Source organism: Fundulus heteroclitus, chromosome 7, assembly GCF_011125445.2.
Source record: "Fundulus heteroclitus isolate FHET01 chromosome 7, MU-UCD_Fhet_4.1, whole genome shotgun sequence".
NCBI lineage: Eukaryota > Metazoa > Chordata > Actinopteri > Cyprinodontiformes > Fundulidae > Fundulus > Fundulus heteroclitus.
Window position 1 is genome coordinate 19,113,880 of NC_046367.1, and position 23,985 is coordinate 19,137,864.

Genomic DNA, 23,985 nt, shown 5'->3' on the forward strand with positions numbered 1-23,985 from the left:
TTTTAACCGTGCCGAGACCAGTCCGAGCTCGGTAACTGAGATAACTTTCGAGTGTAAATGGATCGCAAACTGAACTGGACCGTGCCAGACACAACCGGACCACGCTAAATCTAGACCAGTTCCATGTGTGGTCTCGGCCCGGTTTGTCAGTGGCTCGGTTCTCAGATAACAAAGAGCGCATGAGCAGACCGCATCATCTCCTTACAGTCAGCTGACTAGTTTTGCGGTTTCAGACATTCGTAAAAATACTAGTTTCCTTACCGTGCCACACGGTTTCCAGTGATGATTCTGCTTAGCGGTGTGATGAACCTCAACGTCTGTCGTTGTTTCCTGCGTCTGTAAATCCTTATTAGACGTTCGTTTGTCTTATCCACGTCCCAAAAGCCGACTCTGTCAAGTGAATTCACCGAAGGTTGCCTCTCCGCAAACAATGAAATATCACTATTATAACCAAGCATAACTTCCTGAATGTTACGGGAGCCGCCATTTTGATTAGTTTGAGTCCCTCCTAGAGAGCAGTAGTACCTTAGATCGTAACTAGGAGGCGAGGAACCGTGCTAGTGTGATGTGTAAACGGTCGTCAGAACCAAGCTCAGCATGGTTAACTGATCCAAGCTCGGACCGAGCTCGGCATGGATCGGTTTAACAAGGGTAGTGTAAATGGGGCTATAGATTCTGTTATTCCCCTGCACCTGCCAGCTCATTGTTTCCCTTCTCCTACAGCTTAATTGCTGTTTTATTAATAAACTTTACTGTGGCCCCTTGCATCTATATACTTTATTATATGAGCTATGGTTAAAAACTTTAACATTGCTTGTTATTTTCAAATGGTAACTTCTAATGGTTTTGTCTTGACTTCGATAAATAGTGCAACAATTAGTGTGGCGTGACTCAAATTAAATAAGCGCTCACCCAGAGTCAGTAGTTAGGATTAAAAACATAAGGCAAAATTGTAGTGAAGGGAGTGACAACTTATTTTTCCTAATTACTGAAGTAATTTATATTTTGCCCTTAATTAAAATCCAACAGCAAAAAAGAAAAAAATGACCTTACCATTTCCCAGATACAGTAAATGCAGAATTATTTGAAGTTAGAGAAGAGATAAACACAGGGAGGCTGGATTGCTTCTGGATGCGAGCACATTAATTTCCTTCAGATTTGACATACTTGCTGAATGGCAGAGTGACAGATGTGTTATTATTGTCTGAATATGTGATCTGGGATTGTCAAACCCTTTACAAAGCATATTACTGAAATGGAGGCTTTTTTACTTCTGCAGAATTTGTGTTCTTTTCCTGTTTCATTGTAAATGGGCCCTCCTCAGTATCGTCAGCAGTGTTTGCCTATGTGTGTTTTGTTTTAGATCACTGATATCACTATATAACTACAAAATCTCAGTTTTCAATGCAATGGTATACAAAACAAAAATGTTTGATGGGGGTAAAAACTTTCTCTCCCATATTCCACTGATGATGTCGACATGTTTGAACATTCAATTGAGATTTTGTGTTTAATATGTGAGACAGTACTTTTCATTAGAGCCATCAGCAAACAAGCTTAATTCGAAGGCAACCGGACTTTCATTCAGTTCTTTCTAAAAACATTTCGATACTTATCCAGGAGTCTTTGTCAATTCTGGTGGCTCGCACTTCAGCAACATACAGTTAGAGTACGCCTATTTTTAAGGACATGGAGGCCCATCCTCCTAGTCGCATTCTAAGTTAGATGCAAATCAGTGACTTACCCATCGCTGTTCTGGGTCATTGGAAGCTATTCCTTGGTGTGAGTGGAGTACTGTCTTTTAGTTATTCATCAAGTTCCAGCTGAGTCGTGAAAGTATTCACTGCCTCTGATGTCAGATTGCAATTGAGAAAAGAGATGACATCAAAGGAAACAATGGTTTCCCCTGGTGCCAGTCTCTGTCGAACTTTAGAAATTAAGTCTGTGGAGTTTTGTATGTGGTGTGGAGTGTTTCCAACCAGTGGAGGCAAAATTGTTGTAGGATGTTTTGCAATGTTGTGTGTGATCAAGTTAATGCTGCTGACAATGGGTCTGAGAGGCCCCCATCTTCTTTGTATATTTTTAGAAGTCCATATGCATGGAATGGCCTCTCCTGCATCCAGCTGATAGTAGCGAGAGCGATTGATCACTTTCTCTTTTTCCAGTTTGTAGAGAGTCAGTCAGTAGAGAATCAGAAAAAACTAAGCAAAAGTCTGGTTGCCTCTGATTTAAGCCTGTTTACTGTTGCCATGACCCTGATAACGGAGAATTTGCACAGGCAATAAGAGCCATCAAAGCAAGACAATATTATTGGAAAATCCTAGAATATTGATAAATGAAAGTGCTTTAATGTTTGTTTCACAATTGCTTGTTTAAAGGGGATATGTCATGCAAAATCCACTTTTTTAGTCCTCGTATACAGTTTGTTGTGTTCTTTGAGTCTCAAGGAATGCAGAAAATGTGAATGTAGTCTGACCAAGTGTTATGTAGATATCTTTATATTCTGTTTGAATCATATCTTTCAAGCCGTTCAGTTTTCTCTATTATGTTTTCTGAACAATTTATGTATCAGTATTTGCTGCAGAACTGCTAAACAAGATCATAGACCTCTGGAATTTATTTAGTCCACGCTCAAAATACTATTTTGGATTTTTGTTTTAATTTTCCAGTATGCCCTAAAAAGTGAGCTATTATTGTTACGTGTAAATTTCTGATTCAGAAGAGTCATTATTTCTACCATTATTTTATTCCAGAAATTTTAATGCCAGCTTAATACTTGTTGATTTCTGAAAGCCTATCTGAAGTTTGTGAAAATGTTCGTTTGTTGGGGTGTATTAAACCACATAATTCATGTCACCGTCCTCCAGCGTACTACAAAAAGTGCAAAGTGCCTCATTTGATTCTAAAGAGACCACACCAAAACAAGTTGCTCTGAATCACATCTCAGAACAGAGTTAAAAAGGAGACTGTGGGTGTTATTTAATGAGGAATTCAGACCAAAGCATTCCAGTTCCACTCAATATAGACCAATACTGATTTAAATGTGAAAAGGAAGCCATTACAAAGCATGATATGCTCCCTTTAAATGAACTAAGCTTTTTGTAAAACACTCCATCTCCTTCATATTCTACATAGGAAGGAGTAGGCAGTGATTTTATCAGGCTCACACTGACTTGAAGTTTCAGTCACGAGTGCAATAGTGAGTGTTGATTAGTTCACACACATTAACAACATTAACAGAAGTAAACCTCCCAAATCTTAGTCTGAAGATAAATCACCACGGCTTTAAGTATGACTTTAGTGACCGAGAAAAATTTGATTTTTTATCTGCTTAATTTGAGTCAAGATTTTAAGTACCACATTGAACACCCAAAAAGAAGGGTACATAAAAAAATCCCTCTATAGTCCCACAGAGGGGAAACTTTGTCTTTGCATTTGACCCAACCATTCAGGAGCAGTGTGCTGCCGACACTGAGTGGTGCAATCTGTGGTCGAGGGTTTGTCTCAGGAACACAGAGTTGACAGACTGGGTTTCAAACCACTGACTTTTAGGGCCCCTCTAAAACACTAATTCCCAGCTCTCTAAACACTAGGCCACCACTCTCACTGGGTGTCCAATTTGTTATACTTGTAGACCTACAACGGGTATGTAAATGATTCAGTTTTGAAAGATATGAGTTGTTGCATCACAAATAAAGCAATGTAAAGTGTCGTCGGGCAGTTTCCACAGCATGCAACAACTGTCAGTCACTAGAATTTGGTTTCAGTGCCCCTTTACAGACAAAATGAGTTGGAAATAGTGATATGTTTGGGGGTGTTGGGGATGGAATAGTTCAAAATGCCGAAAAATATAAGAGCAATGAATTTCAAAGAACTGAGATGAGAGATGGATTTGCCTCGAAAGCAACAATGGGATTTCCATTAGATCAGTGTGGCGATGACCAAACTGTAAATGAGTTGTGTCCAAAAATGAGGGGCAGTGCAAGACAGAGAGTAGGCAACCAGAACACCCATGACTGAACACAGATTTGAGATAATTGATCCTTTGATATTAGACATGTGCAACAATTTAGTTTGCTGTGTAAGATCAGCATAAACAAAATATGTGTTGCAAAAATGTCAACCACAATTGAAAGAACAATTGTGTTTTATACAAAATCAAGTTGGACTATTTGGAATTAATTCAAAAGGAGAGATTTTGAAAATGTAAAATGTGTATAGTTTTTTTGTAGGGATTTCCTGTCTCATTTTCACTGTTTTTTTAGGAAATTGTTTCTTTGTTTGTTTTGTTTTGTCTTGGTGCCGTACCTTTTAATTTATTCATCTTGATTTGGCCCAAGGGGTGGCCTGACTGTGGTTTACCTGGTTCCACTTATATGCCTTTGGTTTGACTGTAACAACCCCAAGAGACACAGTAGAAACAATGCCTATACTGACTATTTTAATATATAACTTAAAAACTGAAGCGCATATGGTCGAAATCGAGCCATCATTTGTAAATTATTTAGATTTTTTTTATTGGATGTTAACATTAAATCCTACATAAATGCTAGACTAACTTTTTTGTTGTTGTTCTGAGATGATATTTTCAATAAGAGGTTGCATTTATACAAAAACTTTGGATGTACAGTCGCTAGTATAGTCTTTAGAAGCAATGGCCCATGTAGTTTTTGCTACAATAATCATCGGCAGTCAAGGACATTCAAAGGGCTATATACAGCCTGCAGGTTTAATATCCGGTTCCTCTGTAGATGTAGGCTGGTGAGAGATTTTTTGGGAAAGTATCCTGCTGCTTGGGCATAAAGAGACGTCAGGTGACACGCCTCTGCAAAGTGCTTTTTAGTCTCCCAACATTAACTTCTATGTACATTCTTAAAACAGAAACACAGCCTTGATTTACTATATATTCATACCAATATACAAAACATGACAAATTATAATTTTCCTGTAGTCAGTAGTTGAGATTTAATTACCGACTGATTAAATGGTGATCCTTGTCTGTTTTCAGTTCTTTGCTTTTTCTGGGCTTTCCTGTGCATGTTAATTTTGGTGTTTTAGTGATTGTGTTTGTCTTTGCTGCTTCACTGGGCCTTTAAATTACCCCTTGCGGACAAATAAAGTTTTATTGAATTGAATTGAATTGAATATGTGTGTAATGTACTGTCTGTGACAGTAATGTTTGATCTAAGTAATCTTTCCACTAGAGGTTTACAATTGTTTCTTTTTTTTCTCTTTTAAAATACTTGAAAGCAAACTGATTAACTAAAATGTTTGTTTGTGCTGTGTGTGTGTGTGGTGTTTGAGCTTTTGTGTGAATGGTTATCTTTGTCCTTCTCTGTCTGGAAATTGAAGTCTAATTGCAAGTTTTTATGTGAAGGTGACTTCATTTACATAGTAATCTCCATGCGCTCACCATGAATCTCTTTTATTTCTCTGCCTCTTTTTTCCCCCAGCATATCTTACATTAGGGTCTGTAACATTTCTTCAGATCCATCCATCTTTCCCCCTTCACTGCCTTTGTCATTATTACAGTCTCTCTTTGCTTCACCTGATAGATTATTTTATAATAATTCTGCTAATGAGTCAGTGTTTTAGAGTGGGTGAAACCATGCGTAATTCCTTCCTATGATTACATTATCCCACATGTTAGGTAATAATGTGTGAAGAATTACAGCCACCGTGAAGAGCTAACAAATATCCAAAGCAGCCTCACTCAAATAGAATGTGACAGATGTGAAAGACACCAGAGGACTGCGCATCAAACCCCCAGCTGTCTGTCAATCAAGCAGCACCACCAACACCTTCCCACAATTCAGTTCAGTTTATTTATATAGCGCCATTTTCAACAAACGTCGTCTCAAGGCACTGTACAAAAAACTCCATTCAGTTAAATTCTACAGTTTCCAAGTCAAGTACATACATTTTAATTGATCGTAGTAATCAAAGAATTCCGTCAGTCTCAGTTTCTTTTTTTTTATTATTTTATAAAGTGGTTAAAACATTTTCTATCTTAAGGAAAACACCGCAGATAAGCGTGTAGTGACAGACGCCAGTCGTTCCATGACTGTTCCGCAATCCCTTATTTCGAGCATGCATGTAATGACAGTGGAGAGGAAAACTCACCTTTTACAGTAAGAAACCTCCAGCGGAACAAGGCTCTGTGTGAGCGACCATCTAGCATGACAAGATTGGGGGTTTCAGAAGACAGAGACAAAGAAAGAACACATAAGTACTTTATACAGGTCGAAAGTGGCGCAGGAGTTCGGGAGTTAGGGAATGCGTCCTGCAATTGTCGGGTGCCGGTTCGATCCCCCGCTCCAACCATCTGTTGTTGTGTCCCTGGGCAAGACAATACTGGCGGTGGTCAGATGGATGACAACCTCACTTCTGTCAGTCTCCCCCAGGGCTGCTGTGGCTACTAACACAGCTCACCAGAGTGTGAATGTGTGAGTGAATGGGTGAGTGACTGATTGTAGTGTGAAGCGCTTTGGGGTCGTTGGACTAGTTAAAGCGCTGTACAAGTACAAGTCATTTACCATTACCAGTATTGATGCAGGAGTACTTTCTATGTGAGATAAGTACAAAGGCTCCTTTGCTGGAGAAATAAGACAAACTCATTGTGCATAAAGAGTAGATGCATTTACTGTTGGGTCTCACAAGCATTTTATTGGTCCAGATACATGGCAGTGAGGTATTTTTCTTCTGTTAGTCCCCAGTCTAATATTATTTTTTGGTTTACCTACACGTTCATGCTTAGACAGGTGACAAACGGAAGAAGAATCCTAATAATACTAAGTTTAGCTCTGCTGAACAATCAACAATCATTCTCCACTGAGATATACACCGCTTTCACTACGTCCTCTTATTGGTCAGTATTGCACTTGCTGTCTTTAAAAAGATCTGATCTGAGCCAGTTTTTCTTCAAATACTTAAAGTTTGGCATCACCCTTTGACTGAGAGCATTATTGCTACTGCTGGCAATAATGCTCATGGCAACATGGTTACAAAAATCTTGGCAGCACGCAGAATTACGCAAAGAGCCCCAGCAGACCCTAGCGATGGATACAGATGACAACATTTATGTGAAATTTATATTGATTTTAAATATGAAATTATTGCGCAATGATGATTATTTTTCCACCCGGCCCATATCAAAAGTTACAGATTCTGTGCACAATGGAGGGAACAAACTTGAATTGCAGAAGGATCATCTGTTGATCTTTAGACACAGCCTCTGTTATTGACATACAGGAAATACATATACAATACCATATTTAGCAGCACTCCTTCTAAGCATGCAGATCCAACTAGGACCCCCCCCCCCCCCCCCTACATCCTTCAGTCTGTAGCTTCAGACCGTTTCTAACTATGTTAAGGGATCCATACCTTACCTTTTTTTGAGCAGTCTTGCCTCTGGCTCAGATATGTGCTCCCAGTCAAACCCGGGGCCTCGACTATTTTCAGACACTACACTGTTAATACAGAAATATAATCAAATGAGATGGTGACAATATACCAGCATACATGGCAAGATAGGAAACAGTGCGAAAGCAGATTTAGAAAGCCCTCGTTCATGGTTGATTTAGATGCCCGCTCAAGTTCAGGGGTTGTGGAGCCTGTTACTGAAGTGAAAAGTGGAGTACACTATAGACAGGTCCATCCCAGGGTAAAACACAGTAGCTCAGAAAAACACTGTGCATTGGAATATTATTTTGTTTTAAATGTATGTTTTCAGGCTGTGGGAAAAACAAGTAAGCACTCAGATGAAACCTACATCTACGTTGGCAGGAATGTCAAGCAGGTGTGAGACAACAGCGATGACAGTCATCCAATGAGCAATCATCACTTCAGTCATAAAAGGAAAGACAAGGCAAAAACACAATTTAAAAAACATCTCTAAAAAAAAACGCACTGCTCAATTAACTAACAAATAGTGAAAATAATAAGAAAAGGTCAACATTATTAAATTTCAATTAATCAAACATTAGAGAAAAAGCATGACAAATTCAGTTTGTTACTAACAGCAAAGGATTTCATGGTCTCAATGGTTAAATTCATATTTTGTGTCTCAAAAAAGGTTGATTATATTAACAACCTTATAAAAAAACATAAATGTTTTCTATTAAGTACAAAGTTTTTTGTCCTTAGTTTGAATTTTTTATGTTAATTTTCCTGACTAACATGCTTGTTTTTTTTTACTTTGGGAGAGACTGAGGCAATTTAAAGGGGCCTAGGTATGTACTACAACTTTAAATGTTTGTGCCAGTAGCTCACTCTGGTTACATACAAAGGTTTTAAATTATCGTGCCCTGTTGGATAGCTATGTTTTGGTCTCTGTGTTTTACACTTTGTTTTTGCTCTAGTTGTTACTAAACAAAGCGAGTTTGTGTATGTTTACAACAAGACCATGTAACTGGAAGTATGATATTGATACTAATAACTCAGTTGTTACTAATAGACAGGTTCTTTCCAAAAGCTGTAATGGCATCTTCTCTGAATCGTACCACTATGACACTTTCAATATGGCGGAAATGGCAAAATACGATTAATTGCTCAACGAGGAATCTATATACGTCTGTGATGGAGTCGAGCGAGTCAGCAACTTCCAACAGAGGTGGGAAAAGAGCGCAAAAGTAACCCTACCATAGATCAGGTTGGTCTTCAACCATGCTGAGCTATTATTTAACTGAGGCATTGCAGGCTGGTCTGCTGGCTCTTACAGTAGCTGTGTCAATTGTCGCCATCTTGCTTTCTGATAGTTCTACGGCACCACTGGCAGATGGCACAACAAGGTTTGTCTACTGATCACATCCGGTGCAAAAATGTATTTCAGGCTCAAAAAGTAAAAACTATCAGGACCAATGTTTGTTATTTGTTGTTTGGTTTGAAGATGAATATTTTCTTTTTTTTCTTATTGTGGTAAAAATATGTGACTAGGTCCCTTTAAATGTTGCTTTAGTAGAGCTCCAGGGAGAAAAATCTGTGTAAAATTATGATCTGTTAAACATAATCTGAAGTATGTGATCTGAGAATATGATTCTAAAAAGCACAGCAATCTTGGCTAAACAGAATATATTGGCCAAGTATCAACTTCTAGACTCTCATTGCTCTATAGGCCAAGAGAGCAACTACTGAAGTAGTCGAAATTCTTTTTTATGCCTAACAAACAAGCACACAAAGGTTTTTAGTCACTAAAAAGTCCTGCACTTGGTAACTGTAGGTTAACTTAAAATAAAAAAATTCAGCATAAAAATTTCAAAATTATCGTTTGAATTTATTTGCAGTGCTGTGAAAAAGCAACCTTTTATTTTAGCTCCATTGTTCCCCTAACTGTTTAAGATAATGACGCAAGTTTAAATAGCTAAAACACTAGAACCAGAGTCAACAAAACTGCTTTTTGAAATGATGATAATGTTTAAGGAAAAAAATAAATTGTTACATAATGAAATGGCTGTGGTTAACCACACATTTTCTTTTAGTTTCACTTGCCACCCCCACACCTGTAGAATGAAGAAATGATGTAACTAGAACATGTCTTACAACATGAATTAGGCCATGAAATAGGCTAAATTCAAGAACAAAAGGAGAAACAAAATCATTGGCTTCTATCAGTCTAGAAAAAGCTGCACAGACATTTTCAGGGCTTTGGAAGTCCTGCAAGTCATATCTAAAAATATCCAAAAATAGAGAAAACATTAATAAAGACTGGAGTGGTCTACCAAAGTTACTAAAAGAGGGCATCAACAACTTGTCCACACGCAACAAACAACAAAACACACACACACACACACACATATATATATATATATATATATATATATATATATATATATATATATATATATATATATATATAATGTGTGTATGTATGTGTGTGTATACGTGTACCATCAGTCCTGCTCTCTAGCTGTTGATCCTCAAGGAAAATGTCTAGGCTTCGGTTTGTAGCCTCAGGGGCACTTTGGTTATGTGAAAAGGGACGATGGCTCCAAAAAGGAAGATCTGATTGAAATGCTGTGGCATAACCTTGAACAGGCTGCTGTGGGTGAATTTAAACATTTCTGAAAGGAAAAGTGGTTGATGAAGACGACTCACTGCCAGTTATCTCAAACCCTTAATGACAGCTGTTACCACCAAGAGTGACACAACCATTAATTAGGATTAGGAAGCAATTTTTTTTTTCACACAGGGAGTGATTGGTTTAAAAAATGCTTCATGGTTTAAAAAAAGTTATTTTTTATTTATTTATGTTCTTTTGGTCTGATGTTAACATTTGATGATCGAAACATTTAAATGTGAGGGGAAAAAAGAAAGCCATTAGAAATCTGAAAGGTGGCAAATCGTTTTTTCACATTCGTTAGCTCATTTAAAGATAATGTGATGAAAAACTAATATACTGGACATATTCAAGCTTTATTTTTTATCACTGTTATTTTGGTGGTAAAAGAAAAAAGGGTAGAAAACTTGAAACGGAAGCGATTAAAGAAAGATATTGCATTCTTTCCCTGGCTTCAAAGAAAAAAATAAATTGCTAAGGTAATAGATGTCAGCCATTGCCCAAATTATTTTCTTTTCTCTCTTTGAGACTTTTATAACTGATAAATACTTAGTTGTTGTTCCCAGATTCAAGATGGCGCCTTTTGAATTAGATTTAGCACTTTAGCGGTCATCAAATCTGTATGCCCCCCCCCCCCCTCCCCCTAACATATTTGCACTTTAATGTGCTTCACTAGAAGTCCAGTGGTGGACCACACATTGTCTAATCATTGCTTAGGCACTACTTGCATTGGCGCTTATGGCCAACCAAAACTTAAATAAGACACTTTCTTGTTTTTTTTTTTTTTTCCAAGTCATGTTTTTGTAGGTGTCAAGATTTATGTTACATTAGGGTGTTTTCTTTTTTTTTTTTTACATAGTTCTATTTGTTCTCTGGTGAAATATATTGTCCAAGAGTACTCTTTAAGCCTACATCGCAACTTCCCACTCTCGTCTCCCTAGATAGAAGGTATTGAGTCAGTAACGTTGAAATTCAACACTAAGAGGGCAGTGCTCTTTTGCAGCATCTTCCATCATACTTTTATTCCTACATTTTCCAGATGCCCTTTTAGTCATCTCCTGCGTGGAGGTACACAGTATCTGTTCTCCTCATTCAAGTAGCTATTCTCCCTCTGTTCCCCCTCACTGCTATCTCAAACCAATCTCCCACAGCTACATTTGTCTTTTGAGTGAGTGCGTGCATGTGTGCTTGTGTGGATATGTGTGTGTGCCTCTGTATTTTATGGCCCTGGGGGAGGTCAAATGTGTTTATATGGGAGAGGTGACTCCCTTATTGCTTCTATAACCTGAGTATATCATATGAAACCATGTCATTTACAGTGAATGGGAGCATCTGGTCAGCTGTAAATGTAATCTAATGAAATGAAACAAAGGCCTGTATGGCTGTTCTCACAGTCCTTCGACCAAGGGACTGACCAAGTCAGATCACTGCTGGGTGGGGCAGGTGACAGAGGAAAAGAATGGGCTCTTTTAGGGTTAGGACTATACTTCATAATATGGAGCCAGCTATTGCTACTGATCCAGGATTTAATTATCTCCAGACTCAATTAGTGGAATAGCATCTTTTGAGACCAAAGATACAAGATATACACCAGAACATCCAGAATTTGGATTTCTGTAACCAGGCTCCCTCCCCGATCAATTATCTTTTCCATGACCATGCTCCTCCTATAGCCCCATTTTATGTGGTATCAACCTCCTGACCCTAGAAGTCAGATTCAAGCAGAGTGGCCCATCCTTAAGAGGAAAACAGATTTTTATAAACAATTTCTAAAAAAAAAAAAAAAAAATGTTTCCCCTCTTTACATTACATCAGACTTAACTACTGTATTATGTCAGTTAGGATTAGTATTTATATTTGCTGATTAAGAGTAACATGGTTCACTTTAAATTCAGAAGGTCATATAGACTGTACTTGAATGCTTTTAGCCAAACTGGGAAAGCCCAGAGGATAATGTTATGGCTTTTTTCAACTTCTGATAGGTTAACTGACAATGTTTGAGTTATTTTTATTTATTATTTTTTTTTATTTTGTTTATTCAAACTCACTGCAAAAGAAATTGGCCAACATATCAGGAAGAGAGCTAATGACCTCTACAGACCTGATTCATGGATACAATTTCTAGATGCCTGATGGTACAAGAGACATCTGCTTAAACAGTTATACCAAGTTTAAAAAGCAAAGGAATCCACAGTAAACAGAGTCATGTATCATCATGGGAAAAAGGCCACTCAGCAAAGAAGAAGCAATTACTTCAAAAACTAAATGAAAAACTTCCAGTTTGTAAAAGCACTTGGAAACAAATAAGTTAGTTTTGATCAATTACAGTGTGGTTTGGTAATAAAAAAATATATATATATTTTCCAATCTGAAACTTTTCTAAAACTTCCCACATAACCTTATTATCAAGTGAAGTGTGTTTATTTTTTCAAAAGAATCAGATCTCCTTAGAATTTTCTGTGATGAAGTGTATTTTAGTGTAAAAATGGAACCACCAAAATATTTTATTCCTATTAACAAAGTCAAGTATGAACTGTAATCTGAAAACTATAACTTAACTCCATCCCTGCTTGAGATCATGAAGCTGAACAGGAACCTTCGCCTGAGTTAATCCCTCAAAGTCTTGTGGAAATGCTTCCTGGAAAAGCAGAGGCTGTCAAAAGCAGCAAAGCTGTATGTATACCTTCAGCCTTGTAGTTTAAATCTTGCGGGGAAGGCCTTGTCAAAGTCACTGCTGGGAAAGTGGGAAGCTGTGGAATCGCACTGTGTCACGGGTGACACACCAACGACATTAACAGCAACGACGGCGACTCATTATTCTTTCTTAGATAGCAAAGCTAGATAACTGGATGGAGTGTTGATGGTTGCTGGGAAACAAAAAGGGGATGACAAGCGCTGAGGACTGACTCACTGTGATGACCAAGCAGCTTTCTCTTCCATGTGAGGCCGTCTCTGCATTTTTCTCTCCTCTGATTAGCATTCCCTGACTCCCTCCATAAATCCAACAGTATTCGCAAGCGTTCGGCATCGACTGTGCAAGGCTGCTGAATGCGTCATTCTTTCTAACCCCGCAATCACACAGTAGCATGAGAGAGATCGTGAAAAGCTGGGAAGCATTAAAAATGGTTAAAAAGACATGAAGGATAGTGTTTTTTTTTTTTTTTGTCTTGCCGTATGTAATGTAGCAGTAGCATTGGTGATGTAGCAACGTCATATGAGAAACAGTATTGGACATATTTATTGGGATTCTTGGTATAGATGTATAAAAATACTTTTATTGATCACACTTTCTGAGTCGTTTTCTATGGTCTTCGACTGGCCCCTCATGTCTTCATAGGATATAGGTTGGCGGACTAAGATGGCCATAGAAGTCGATGTTTTTGGTGGACCATATATTTGTTTTGGATTATAACGCTGTTGAAAGACCAAATTACGACCTATATCAGTTTAAAGGTATTTGAAGGAGATTTTCAAATACAAGTTGAAAATCTCCTTGTATTTTAAAAAGTTCATGATTACATGAACATCATCAAAGTTCCTAGAGACTTTGGAAGATAAACAGGCACACAGCGTCACAAAGCCTCCTCCTTACCTAACAATGAGGTGCTTTTACACATATTCCTTTTTGTCTATATCAACTCCTCCTGCAGTATTAGTTGTCAAAAAGCTAAACTTTAGCCTCATATAATCTAAACACGTTTACAGTCAAAGTACCAATTTAGCCATTTTCCCATTGCAGGAACTTAAAAAACTCATCCATCTGTTTATCTTTACTTCGAGATCATCGCATCGGTTTCTTCACGGGTGTGCATAAAACATCGATCAGACCACTGCACCTGATCGAAAATGCTGCTGCCTGCATCCTCACTAAAAATAAAGTAGATCACATCACTCCAATACTGAAGTCCTTACACTGGCTGGGCTGTGGTCAGGATGAGGGAAAGTGACAAAGTGTGATTTTTATCTGTGAAAAGAGCTGTATAAATACATTTTACTTGCACATTGAACCATGAAGTGACCAGAGTGACAATTGGGGGTTTTGCCACAGATCTATCTTTTGAGGTGGAGGGTTCTTCACCCCTCTACTCACCGGGGGTCGACAAGAGAGCCTGATCATTATCCGTTTGAGTCGCTGGCTCAAGGCGCTGACTCAGCAATACCCGAAGCCCCATTGCTATCATGGGTTAACGTTCAAAGCAGTACCAAAGGCTAAACACTATCAATCAATGATCCCAATCCTTGGGATTTCAACTCCTGGGTTTGACTCGCCATGGGGGCGCTTGTCTGACTGAGATGCTTTCATACCTGAACACGGGGCTATGATGGCAAAAGCATGTATTGTTTGAACCAATAGGAAAGTTCAACTGCAATAGCCACTGTTCAACCCTAAGAGGACAGCACCAAGATAGTTTTAAGATGAAATAATATTGCAGAACTAAACAAGTTCACATTAAAGTGCAATAAATTGCACAGTAACGTTAAAGTAGCACCCTTAGGCCCAGTTTCTACAGTTTATCTGCAAAAAAAAGTTTACTTTGGAGTGGGTTAAACTTTAAAAGGAATTGACAGAGAGAACCAGCAATTGTGCTAGCAGTGATTTATTTTTATTAATATCAAAACAGGAATTTATTGAATTTTTTTTTTCCTCTACTTAAAAAATGTACTCCTGTAAATGTGGAGTTTTGGTTAAAGTTTCTGTGCAAGGTTATGCTTTTAAAACAACAAATGATCTTGTTATCTTTTGCAAAAAGTGCCGATGATGTTTCTGGCGGTGTGATTAGTCTCACTCATCAAAAATGAAGTAGTTGCTGATGATCATTCTTGTTTAACCTTCATTTGGTGTTTTTCTCTACCAACAGGAACTCTACGTACTGCATGAAGGTCTCCATGTCCCTGACCGTGGCTGAAAACGACACAGACCTTTGCTACAACTCCGACATGAGAAGACATGAGAAGGCTGAGCTTAGTAAGAGCAAAGACATCCTCTGTCCTGACATAGATGACTACGTTGAACCTGGGAAAGAGCCTGAAATCACGTGGTACAAGGTGGGCTTTCTTAGTTAATAATAGGGGTTAATCATATGTTTAATCTTTAAGATTTGTACGATTGCCGTTTGGTCGGATGTTGACGTTTTTTTATGGATAGTGCTGTCTTTTTGAAGCAAGCAATAAGGCAGGCTTCTGTCTTTGTGATTACACAAGTGGGAAATATTCTTTGATGCTTCATTGGTTTGTTTTCATCTAATTTCTTGGCTGTTTAAATTTAAAAGCCTTGTTGGAAATGCAGTTCCAAATCACTTAGGCAGATTATGTATGGAGGCAATTACTTAAGCTACATTTGCACTGGTCCACACCGCTCAGAGACGACGAGAGAATACACACTTTGCAGAGTGCAGCCACGGCAATGAATTTCACAATGAGCACAAAACTTCTGTGAGAACAAAATTGTCCAATGTCATTTTGTGCCCTGTGGAAAGAGTGGATGCCCTACAAATGCCCCTGCACCCAGAGTCACCCTCTCCTCCCCTCTCCTGGGTGCTTGTCTTTCCCAGGTCAGGCACGGCCTGCGGACAACAAAGTGCATCCTAACCAAGGGGTTGAGGCCAAACTAATCACAGGCAGATCAGCAGTAGATTAACTGGCCAGGCTTGACCCCAAGTTCTCTCTAAAATTCAATTACAATCTGGGTAATGACTGGGAGAGCTGGGACCCAGAGTTATTTGGACCTCAGTGGAGCCTCTGTGATTGAATTCAGAAGCTGCCTGGAGCAAGGATAGAATAGAATACGCCAGGCAGTCGTCGTCCCCGCTAGAGCGTCAAGGAGCTGGAGAGCGGATCGTGTCATATAGTTACTCATTGTGCTTGCACACTGATACTGACGCATTTGCACAGAAGCAGAACAAACACACTTATTGTGCCAGAAGAGACTTCTGTAAATAAAATTCTCCTTTCTCTGTGGCTTTAGTAGAATATTGAAAGGAGAATATTCAGTTCAGTGCAATAAATCATAATCAAATAAGAAGGATAATGGCAAAGCCTGATCATTTTACAATATGGAATTATTTTGTCAGTGTCAATCCATGCATCCCTAACACTTTTTCCAGTGGCTAAGAGCCGAATGTTATTTTCAGAGTCTTTGTGTCAAGCTTGAATAATGACCAATGGTCTAAAAGAAACTGTACTTTACAATGCCTAACAAATGTATTCACACTCCTTGAACTCGAGTGTGAATGTTTTATCACAGTAAAACCAAAAGCAATGATTGTATTTTGTTAGGATATTATGTGGTAGACCAAAACTTTTCATAACTGTGAAGAAGAAATTTCAGTCCCCTTTACTTGAATGCCCCCAAAAAATACAGTCCTGCTCATTTATTTCCGGTGTCAACCTAACTGGTAAACAGTTTCAACTTATGTGCATATTTACAGTTTGCTTAAAGCAATGACACACATGTGGAATGAGATACTCATTAAATTATTGCCTATGGAAAGCAGGGCCAGTTCTATGCCGGGGCAAGAGGGGGCAAATATTAAAATGTGTGGAAATCTGGGGCTGTAATGTGACAAAATGAGGAAAAGGTGCTGTTTGGTATCAATACGTTCCATGACTATAAATATACATGTAGATCTTTATGGATAGAAATGTATAGATGTATAGATCTCCTGGTTCAAGCTGATAACAAGAATTGTTTTGCCATTTACAGTTCAGAGTACCTCTCTGTTTACTGCCAGTTTCCAAGCGGGGCACAAGTTATCATTGTTTAAAGATAATATGTGAAATTTTGAACCGGCTGTTCTTTTCTGACATGCAGGAATGTCGTCCAAAAAAGTGGAGGGCCAGTATTATCCAGAGGAGAGACATTTTGTCCTTTCAAGAGGTAAAGGAGGACGACATTGGAAATTACACCTGCGAAATCCAGTTTGGTGGCTTTGTTATCAGAAGGACGACTGAGCTCACAGTAACTGGTAAGAAGAAGCGCAAACTCCTGACAGCACTTTGGCTTCAAAGCACAAGGATTAAACAGCCAAAACAAAACAAGGTGCTCTAACAAATATGTGAGCACATGCACACATGCGCAGACGTACCACTGAGCACGGCAAAGATGTCCTGCTGCTGTGTTAATTGTTGGGGGAGGCTGAACGCTGTGGCCTGGCCCCAATTCCTCCTTCGAGCTCAGCACTTTCCAGTCAGCCGAGCAGTGCTGAAATATTTAAGGCTATAGGCTACAGCTCTTCACACAGAGAGCTAAAGAGCCAGGCACAAGGTCAAGAGATTTACTCTGTGTCTTGCTGTCTGTCTATCTCTCTCTTTCCCTAATTTCCCACAACTTGTACAGTTGCAGGGTGAACGCGCGACAAATAATCTAGTTGTCAAAACCGACTGTAGAGAGCTGTGAGTGTTTTATCTGGGGAATCTGCACTGATTTGTGTAGATGAAAATATATTTTTTTTTTTGCTTGACCTTTTTTATTTCCTAAAGATTCATTTTTGTGCTTCCATATAAAACTGTTGACTTCAGCAACACTTCATAAAAACTGAACAATGGAGAGTGTAGCTGCATTGTTCCTAGGGATGATGTAACATCATAGTCCACACTTTGGATGTACTTTTATGAATGCCACTCGAGCTTAAATGTCTTTTCTAACCTTCCACAGCCATCTACCGCATACACAACCTTTTGCATCTATCCACACACACTCACACCGTAGATCCCTCTGTTGCATTGTGTTTCCACTTCCTAAATATGCTGTGTCAATTTCTGTGCAGTCACATTTGCATTGGAGCGGGACAAACGTCCCCGTCTTTTGCCTGTGCTAGGACACTCTGACACATGGCCCCGTTGGAATTTCGAACCACCGATCTTTCGGCAGGAAGGTGACAATTGTGCAACTGAACACTAAACACAACTGGCTTTCAGACTGTGCTGCTGTGCATATATCTGTGCCAGGAAAGAGTAGTCCTCAGTGCGATGAGTGAGTAGACTTGAGATATCCAGCTATTTTCAAGTGGGGTTATGCTGACAACTTGTAAATAGTTAATATGTTAAGCTGCTGTCACGTGGCTTCTTATCCTGCTAATTATGGTGGCATTTACATGTCTTTAAATGTGAAGGAACAAGATACATTCTGTGAAACTTCAAGTCCTGTCACACAGACACCTTAATTTTGGTGGGGCTGCTGAAGGATTGATTATCTAATTGGTGTCTTTAAAGATTGATTATTCCTGCGACCAGTGAATTATTTTCTGTTGGATGCCAAGATGAGTAATCAAGATGAATGAGGCTAAAGAAGCTAGATTTAAAGGAACAACTGAAAGTCATACACGAGTACTGTTTTCACTTTTAAACCAAAGCTCTAGGATGATTACGATCCTTAGTTAACTTGCTATATCAGAAAACCAGAGAAAAAAATATCCTGAAAAGGATTAACAGCAATGCTGAGAGCAGATCAGGGACAGTTTTAGGTTTCCAGAAATAACATAGATATATTCATTTTTGATCAGTAATAAAAATGACCACTTAGACACACCAGTACACAAACAATGTGACTAAAAACACGACAGATCACATTAACTTAAATTATTCTTTTTACCTCCTTTAATTTCTGTACCAGTCGTAGTTCACAATGCAGATACATATGCAGGGAATTTGTTTTCTGCTTTGAAGTTTTCTACTTTGAAACAAAGACAAAATAATTACAGAGCTGACTTAAAAAAAAATATTTTTGTGGCACCAATGGCCTTTATTCATAGTAGTCAGATAGGAAATGGGCAGAGAGACAGGAGGGGAAGACATACAGCAAAGGTCCCAAAACTGGAAATCAAATTCTCTGAATGTGGGGGGCCTGTTCTACCTCTGCACCATCCGCTGCCCCAAGAGTTAAAATTTCTAATGGTCTTCAGCATCTTATGTTGGTATATGCATATTTAGCATTTGCAAATATAAACATATCTCTTTGTTTGTATCCCCTGGGGAATTCTTACCTTAATATGTGCTTAAATTGGCATGGGGCTAGTTTGCACCCCATGACAGCCGTGTATTTACAACATGGGGTAGTTTGCTCTTTTCGTTAATAGCTTCTTACAATTTTTTGGTTCTGCTGACATCATTTTTAAAAACCTCACAGATACTAAAACTTGTTCCTGCATTCCTCTGGCAGTTGCATCGTCTATCCCAAGCAGTGTTGTTGTAAGGGCAACTTGGCAGCTTTTTATGTACCGTGTGTTCATTGATTGGCAGAAGATCATATTTTTGTGTTTCTCACCAGTGGTTAAGATGGTCGAGCTGAAAATCGACTCAGATTACTCATTTCTCTGTGCGTCTCTTGTGATGTGGCCTCTGCATCTTTGCAAGAAAGTCTCAAGGAACAAAATGTGTAACATGATCGTCGTCCACTCATCCTGGCTGACAAGACTATGAATATACAAGGCAAGATCATTTCTTAGAGATAGCTCTTTTGTGATTAAATGGCAATACGCATACACAGCTGATATAGTAGGATCAAAATGTTTATGTCAAGCAGCCGGAACTTACTTACAGCAAGAGCAAGGATGGTTAAATTGAAGCAGACACACTGTCAGAGTCTGCCAAGAACTCAGGGTTTCTACGTGAACAGCTTGAACTGGAAATACATCCAGACATATATTCAGATCTAGATGCACAGGACATCATCACATGACGAGGTCCGTTAGTTCCTAAACAGTTTGGATTTAAAGATACACTTTAAAGGTCGCTCCACTTCCTCAGGCCCCATGTGATACGTGCATTGACGTTTTTTTTTTTTTCCTTTTGTATGTATGTATGTATGTATGTATGTTATTGGTGGAGCTTTTTCTTGTAATAATAAATTCAAATAATTTAGGGACCTTGTAAATTGCAGGAATGAGGTCCTGGTAAGAAATAAATTACAGATGCCAAAATTATTAGGTATTAAATGTGTATTTTGCTTTGTTGTTTGCTGTACTGAAATTGTGTTTGATAAAAAAAACTTTACTTTTTGGTGCCTGGCTGGCGTTGTCTACTGTGAAGGAGAACATTTTTCTCCTATTTAGCGTATTATAATTGTTAATCATAATTAAAGACTGAATTAGTTACTTGCGATAATGTAATGTATCTTTATTTATACGAATCAGAGACAGGGGGACCCAGTATTCAACCAGACAAGCAGAGGTTAGGTGAAAGAACATTTATTTACCAAAAAGCAAAGTCAAAACGGGGATCAAGACAAAAACGGGACGACTGCATCCAATAACCCAAAAATAACAAAAAAAGCAGTCACTGACAAAACTATTAACAAAAACTGGGGACAGGCTAACTTAGAAATCCAGAGACAAACAGGGTCAGATAAACAGGCAAAGAAAGCTGGACTAGACTCACCATTTGGGCACAGAAAAAACAAACAATGATGTGGCAGATTGCAGGGGGCAGAGGCAGGTATAAGTAAGGGAGTGATCAGGTGAATGGAGTGAAACTAATTACTGACATGGGTGGAGCTAATCTGGAACAGGGAAGTGCTTGGGAGTAAACTGAAGCCGATTGGATGGTGACTGGTGAAGGGGAGTGACAGGAAGACAAAAGAATGCTGGCAGGTGAACTGAACTTAGACTGGTGACAGAAATGGTCTGAGCAGGCCAGATAAACTTATAACCTAAAACAAAATCAAACACTAAGACAGAACCAACAATAGAAACTGAACTTAAGGCAGGAGAGTGAAGTAATTGATCCAATATAAACAAAAACTATAACCAAACCCAAATCATGACAATATGGTAGATTTTACATGTGCGCCTCTATAAATTATATCAGGGTAGGTAAAATAATTCAGTAATTTAATTTAGAGGGTGTAACTCATACAGAATCATTAAACCTGCACATATGGATTTCTATTACTTTTCATGGTTTAGGCTTATATTTAATGAATACCCAAACTACAGTTACTCCGAAAATCAGAATAGTACATGAGACCAAAACAGGATTAGAATGCATAAATATTGTCTTACGTACTTACGTACTATGTCTGTGTGCTGTACAGTACATCCACTCAGCCTGTGGCTCTGCTGAGCTGTTCAGAAAGCCCAGGTTGCTTTAATAGTGGCCTTCCGTTTTTCGGCGTTGTTGGGTCTGGTGTCGCTCATGTTTTAGTTTCAGTCAAGCAAGTTAGCTGGTCTATCCAGCATAGCGGCACCATGCTCATCAAAGCAAGTATTGGTAGTGTTTGCAGGTTGTGGGCAGGTCAATGAAGTCATTATGTCTACTAAGGTTGTTGACAGAGGGAAGCATGATGTCCTCTAACATTTCTGTATAGACAATTGAAGAGATTTAACTTTAGACGTCAAGCAGCTTGGATTTTGTGCCTCTTCAACCCTTCACCATATCATGGCACCTGGATTTTGAGGTGAATGTAAAGTTTATTACATCTGAACAGAGGACTTTTGACCACTGACCAACAGTGCAGTCTTTTTTCATCTTAGCCCCGCAGTTCTCCCCGTGAATTGTACACCTTTTCCAACTTTCCTTCCACTCAACTTTCCATTATCATGCCTGGGTGCAACAGTGCAAACAGCCAGATAACTTTACAATGACCTTTTTGTGGTTTGACGTCTCTTCTCTATCATTGTGTTGACCCTAAAACGGTCATAACATAGCATTTATTTACCTAAAATCTTTTTTTTTTTTTTTAGCTTTTCGCTAATCTTCAATTGTTATTAGAAAGATTAGATTAGATTTAGTTTTCAGAAACTCTAAGCCATAATCACTAAACCTAACAGAAATAAATAATTCTGCACGTAATGGATCTACATAATATCACTTGTACCTTTTGAACTGAAATACTGAAATAAATTACTTATTCAATGGTATGCTAAGTTATTAAGATGCACCTATATGTTCTAGTTCCTTTGGCTGTACTGCTGTGTATTTACTGGCTTGTTGGGATGACCTTATTTTTTATTACGAGGATGATCGTAAAAATTATGGGAGCATAAATATGCAAAGTCCACATTAATAATGCAGAGAGGTGGGGAAAGAGGATATAAAAACTTAGAGAACAGTAGATATGAACAAAACAATGGCAAATTACTATATAAAGTGCTATTTCCACACATTATTAACTCTGCAGCAACAAAACCGTGGAAACAAAGGTAGGGCAAGTATAGTAAAATATAAAATAAAAGAATGTTAAGAAATACTAAGGGAGAGAAGCCTTTTTGATAAGAATACAGCAGTATTGGTTTAGCTTTTAATATTCTCTCAGCTTAACCTTTCAGACCTTGTTTTGTAGCCTTGGTTTAGTAACTATAAAAATAGATTTTTCTTTATTTACTCAAGTTTGGTTCATCAAAATTAAACAGCTGCTCTTCTCTGATGTTCTGGTCAAGATGGCAGCTAATAAAAATGTACGTAAAGGTTTCATTACAAAAGCTGCATTATATAAAAGACGGTTGCAGGTAAACAGAGGGGAGAGGATATAAAAAGCCTAACAACTAAAGCCTAACACGTAAAAGGTTCTGTGAATTTTTAGTTATTTCTTTTATAAACTCACAACAAATGCAGCGGCAGTCCTGCTTCCTCTAGAAAAGCACAATTTGTTACAGCTTTGCCTTATTATATAGCATTTTACCTTATTGCAACAGTGAGCTGCCTCCTCTTTACAGCTCTAGTATCCAGACAGAATCAGATTAGCTCTTCCTCACCACGGACTCATTTCTTTTAATAAACCCACACCATCTTCCCCTCAAGTGGGCGTGTGATTACCCACATATTATCACATCCTGTTTAAACCACCATTGGCTAGACTGCAAGTATAAAAGGCCAAACTATGTTTAAGATCTAGGCACTAATGTTTTACTGTTTTTTTTTCTTTCTCCACAAGCCAGGAGGATGAAGGAGGTCATTAAGTTTAACTGATCCTGAATTTAGTGCAATAAACAGTAGCCTTTACTCCGACCCTGCCTTGCTACAGATTGAGTAAAATATATGTGCGTGTGTGTTTGCCGTTCTCGTTTTGCTCCGCCATATAAAAGAGGAGACAGAGCTGCTATATCTGAGCTGAGGTCAGCCTTGTAATAGAGGTTAACTATGGGCATAAACAAAGGATCACGCTGATGAAGCTGATCCAGAACCTCTTCAATCAAGCACTGAAGCTACTCAGGTTAATAGAAATTTAAAACAAACAGCGACCCGCGACTCATTGCCTCATTTTTTGTTTCGTCATGGTGCATTTAAATGCTCTTAACAGGACACTGGGAGGTAAAACCTGTGCATAAACGTTTGTGTAGTATGTATATTGCATTAGTTGTTTCTCTCCATAGATTTTCACCTTTATGTTTTTAACCCTTTGTCAAGCGAATGCCTTTTAGCCTACTCCGTTTTGTATAGAAAGCAACTTTGCTATTTTCTGTTTCTGATAGATTAGGCCACACTTTCATTCTGTCCCTTACTCCTATCAGAGATGTGAAAAGTTCATCCATGAAGTTAATCTACAAACCTGCCCATGCATGTACATGAGACTTTTTACTTACCATTTTTATACTGTATTTATGCACTTTTTGGTGAATTAGGTGAAGTAGTTTTGCAGTGCAAGCCATATTTCATTGGATTAATATCTCGTTGAAGGACCCAATGATGATCCAGTTTACTCGTCCACCTCATGTTTTTCACTGCTATTCGATATGTCCTGATGTTTTAAAGAGTTTTCCCACGTACTGTAAACTCTAACAACGTTCCCTTGGAGGTGAAACAGGCCCACAGCGTCACTGACTCTTCATCAAACCAGTTACTTTTCCACATATTCCTCCTTTGTTTCCCACCAGACCCACCCGGAGTGTTTCTTGCCAAAAAATCTGCCACAGAAGTCAGCGCTTGGACCTGGGAATGATTTCACATCTGACTGGAACAAGTTCATTGAGAATCAGTGAGATTTTGGGTTTGGT

General features: G+C 38.6%; 1 protein-coding gene across 4 annotated transcripts in view; it reads left to right on the plus strand.

Moving 5' to 3' along the window:
• The window catches only part of il1rapl1a (interleukin 1 receptor accessory protein-like 1a), a 296,141-nt gene that overhangs the window by 127,785 nt on the left and 144,371 nt on the right, over positions 1–23,985 (plus strand). For all 4 annotated transcript variants that reach the window (XM_012864423.3, XM_012864425.3, XM_036139111.1 and 1 more), the window contains exons 4-5: positions 14,917–15,103; positions 16,869–17,022. In XM_012864423.3, coding sequence (XP_012719877.2) covers positions 14,917–15,103; positions 16,869–17,022 — 341 coding nt within the window. The remainder of the gene's footprint in view (positions 1–14,916; positions 15,104–16,868; positions 17,023–23,985) is intronic.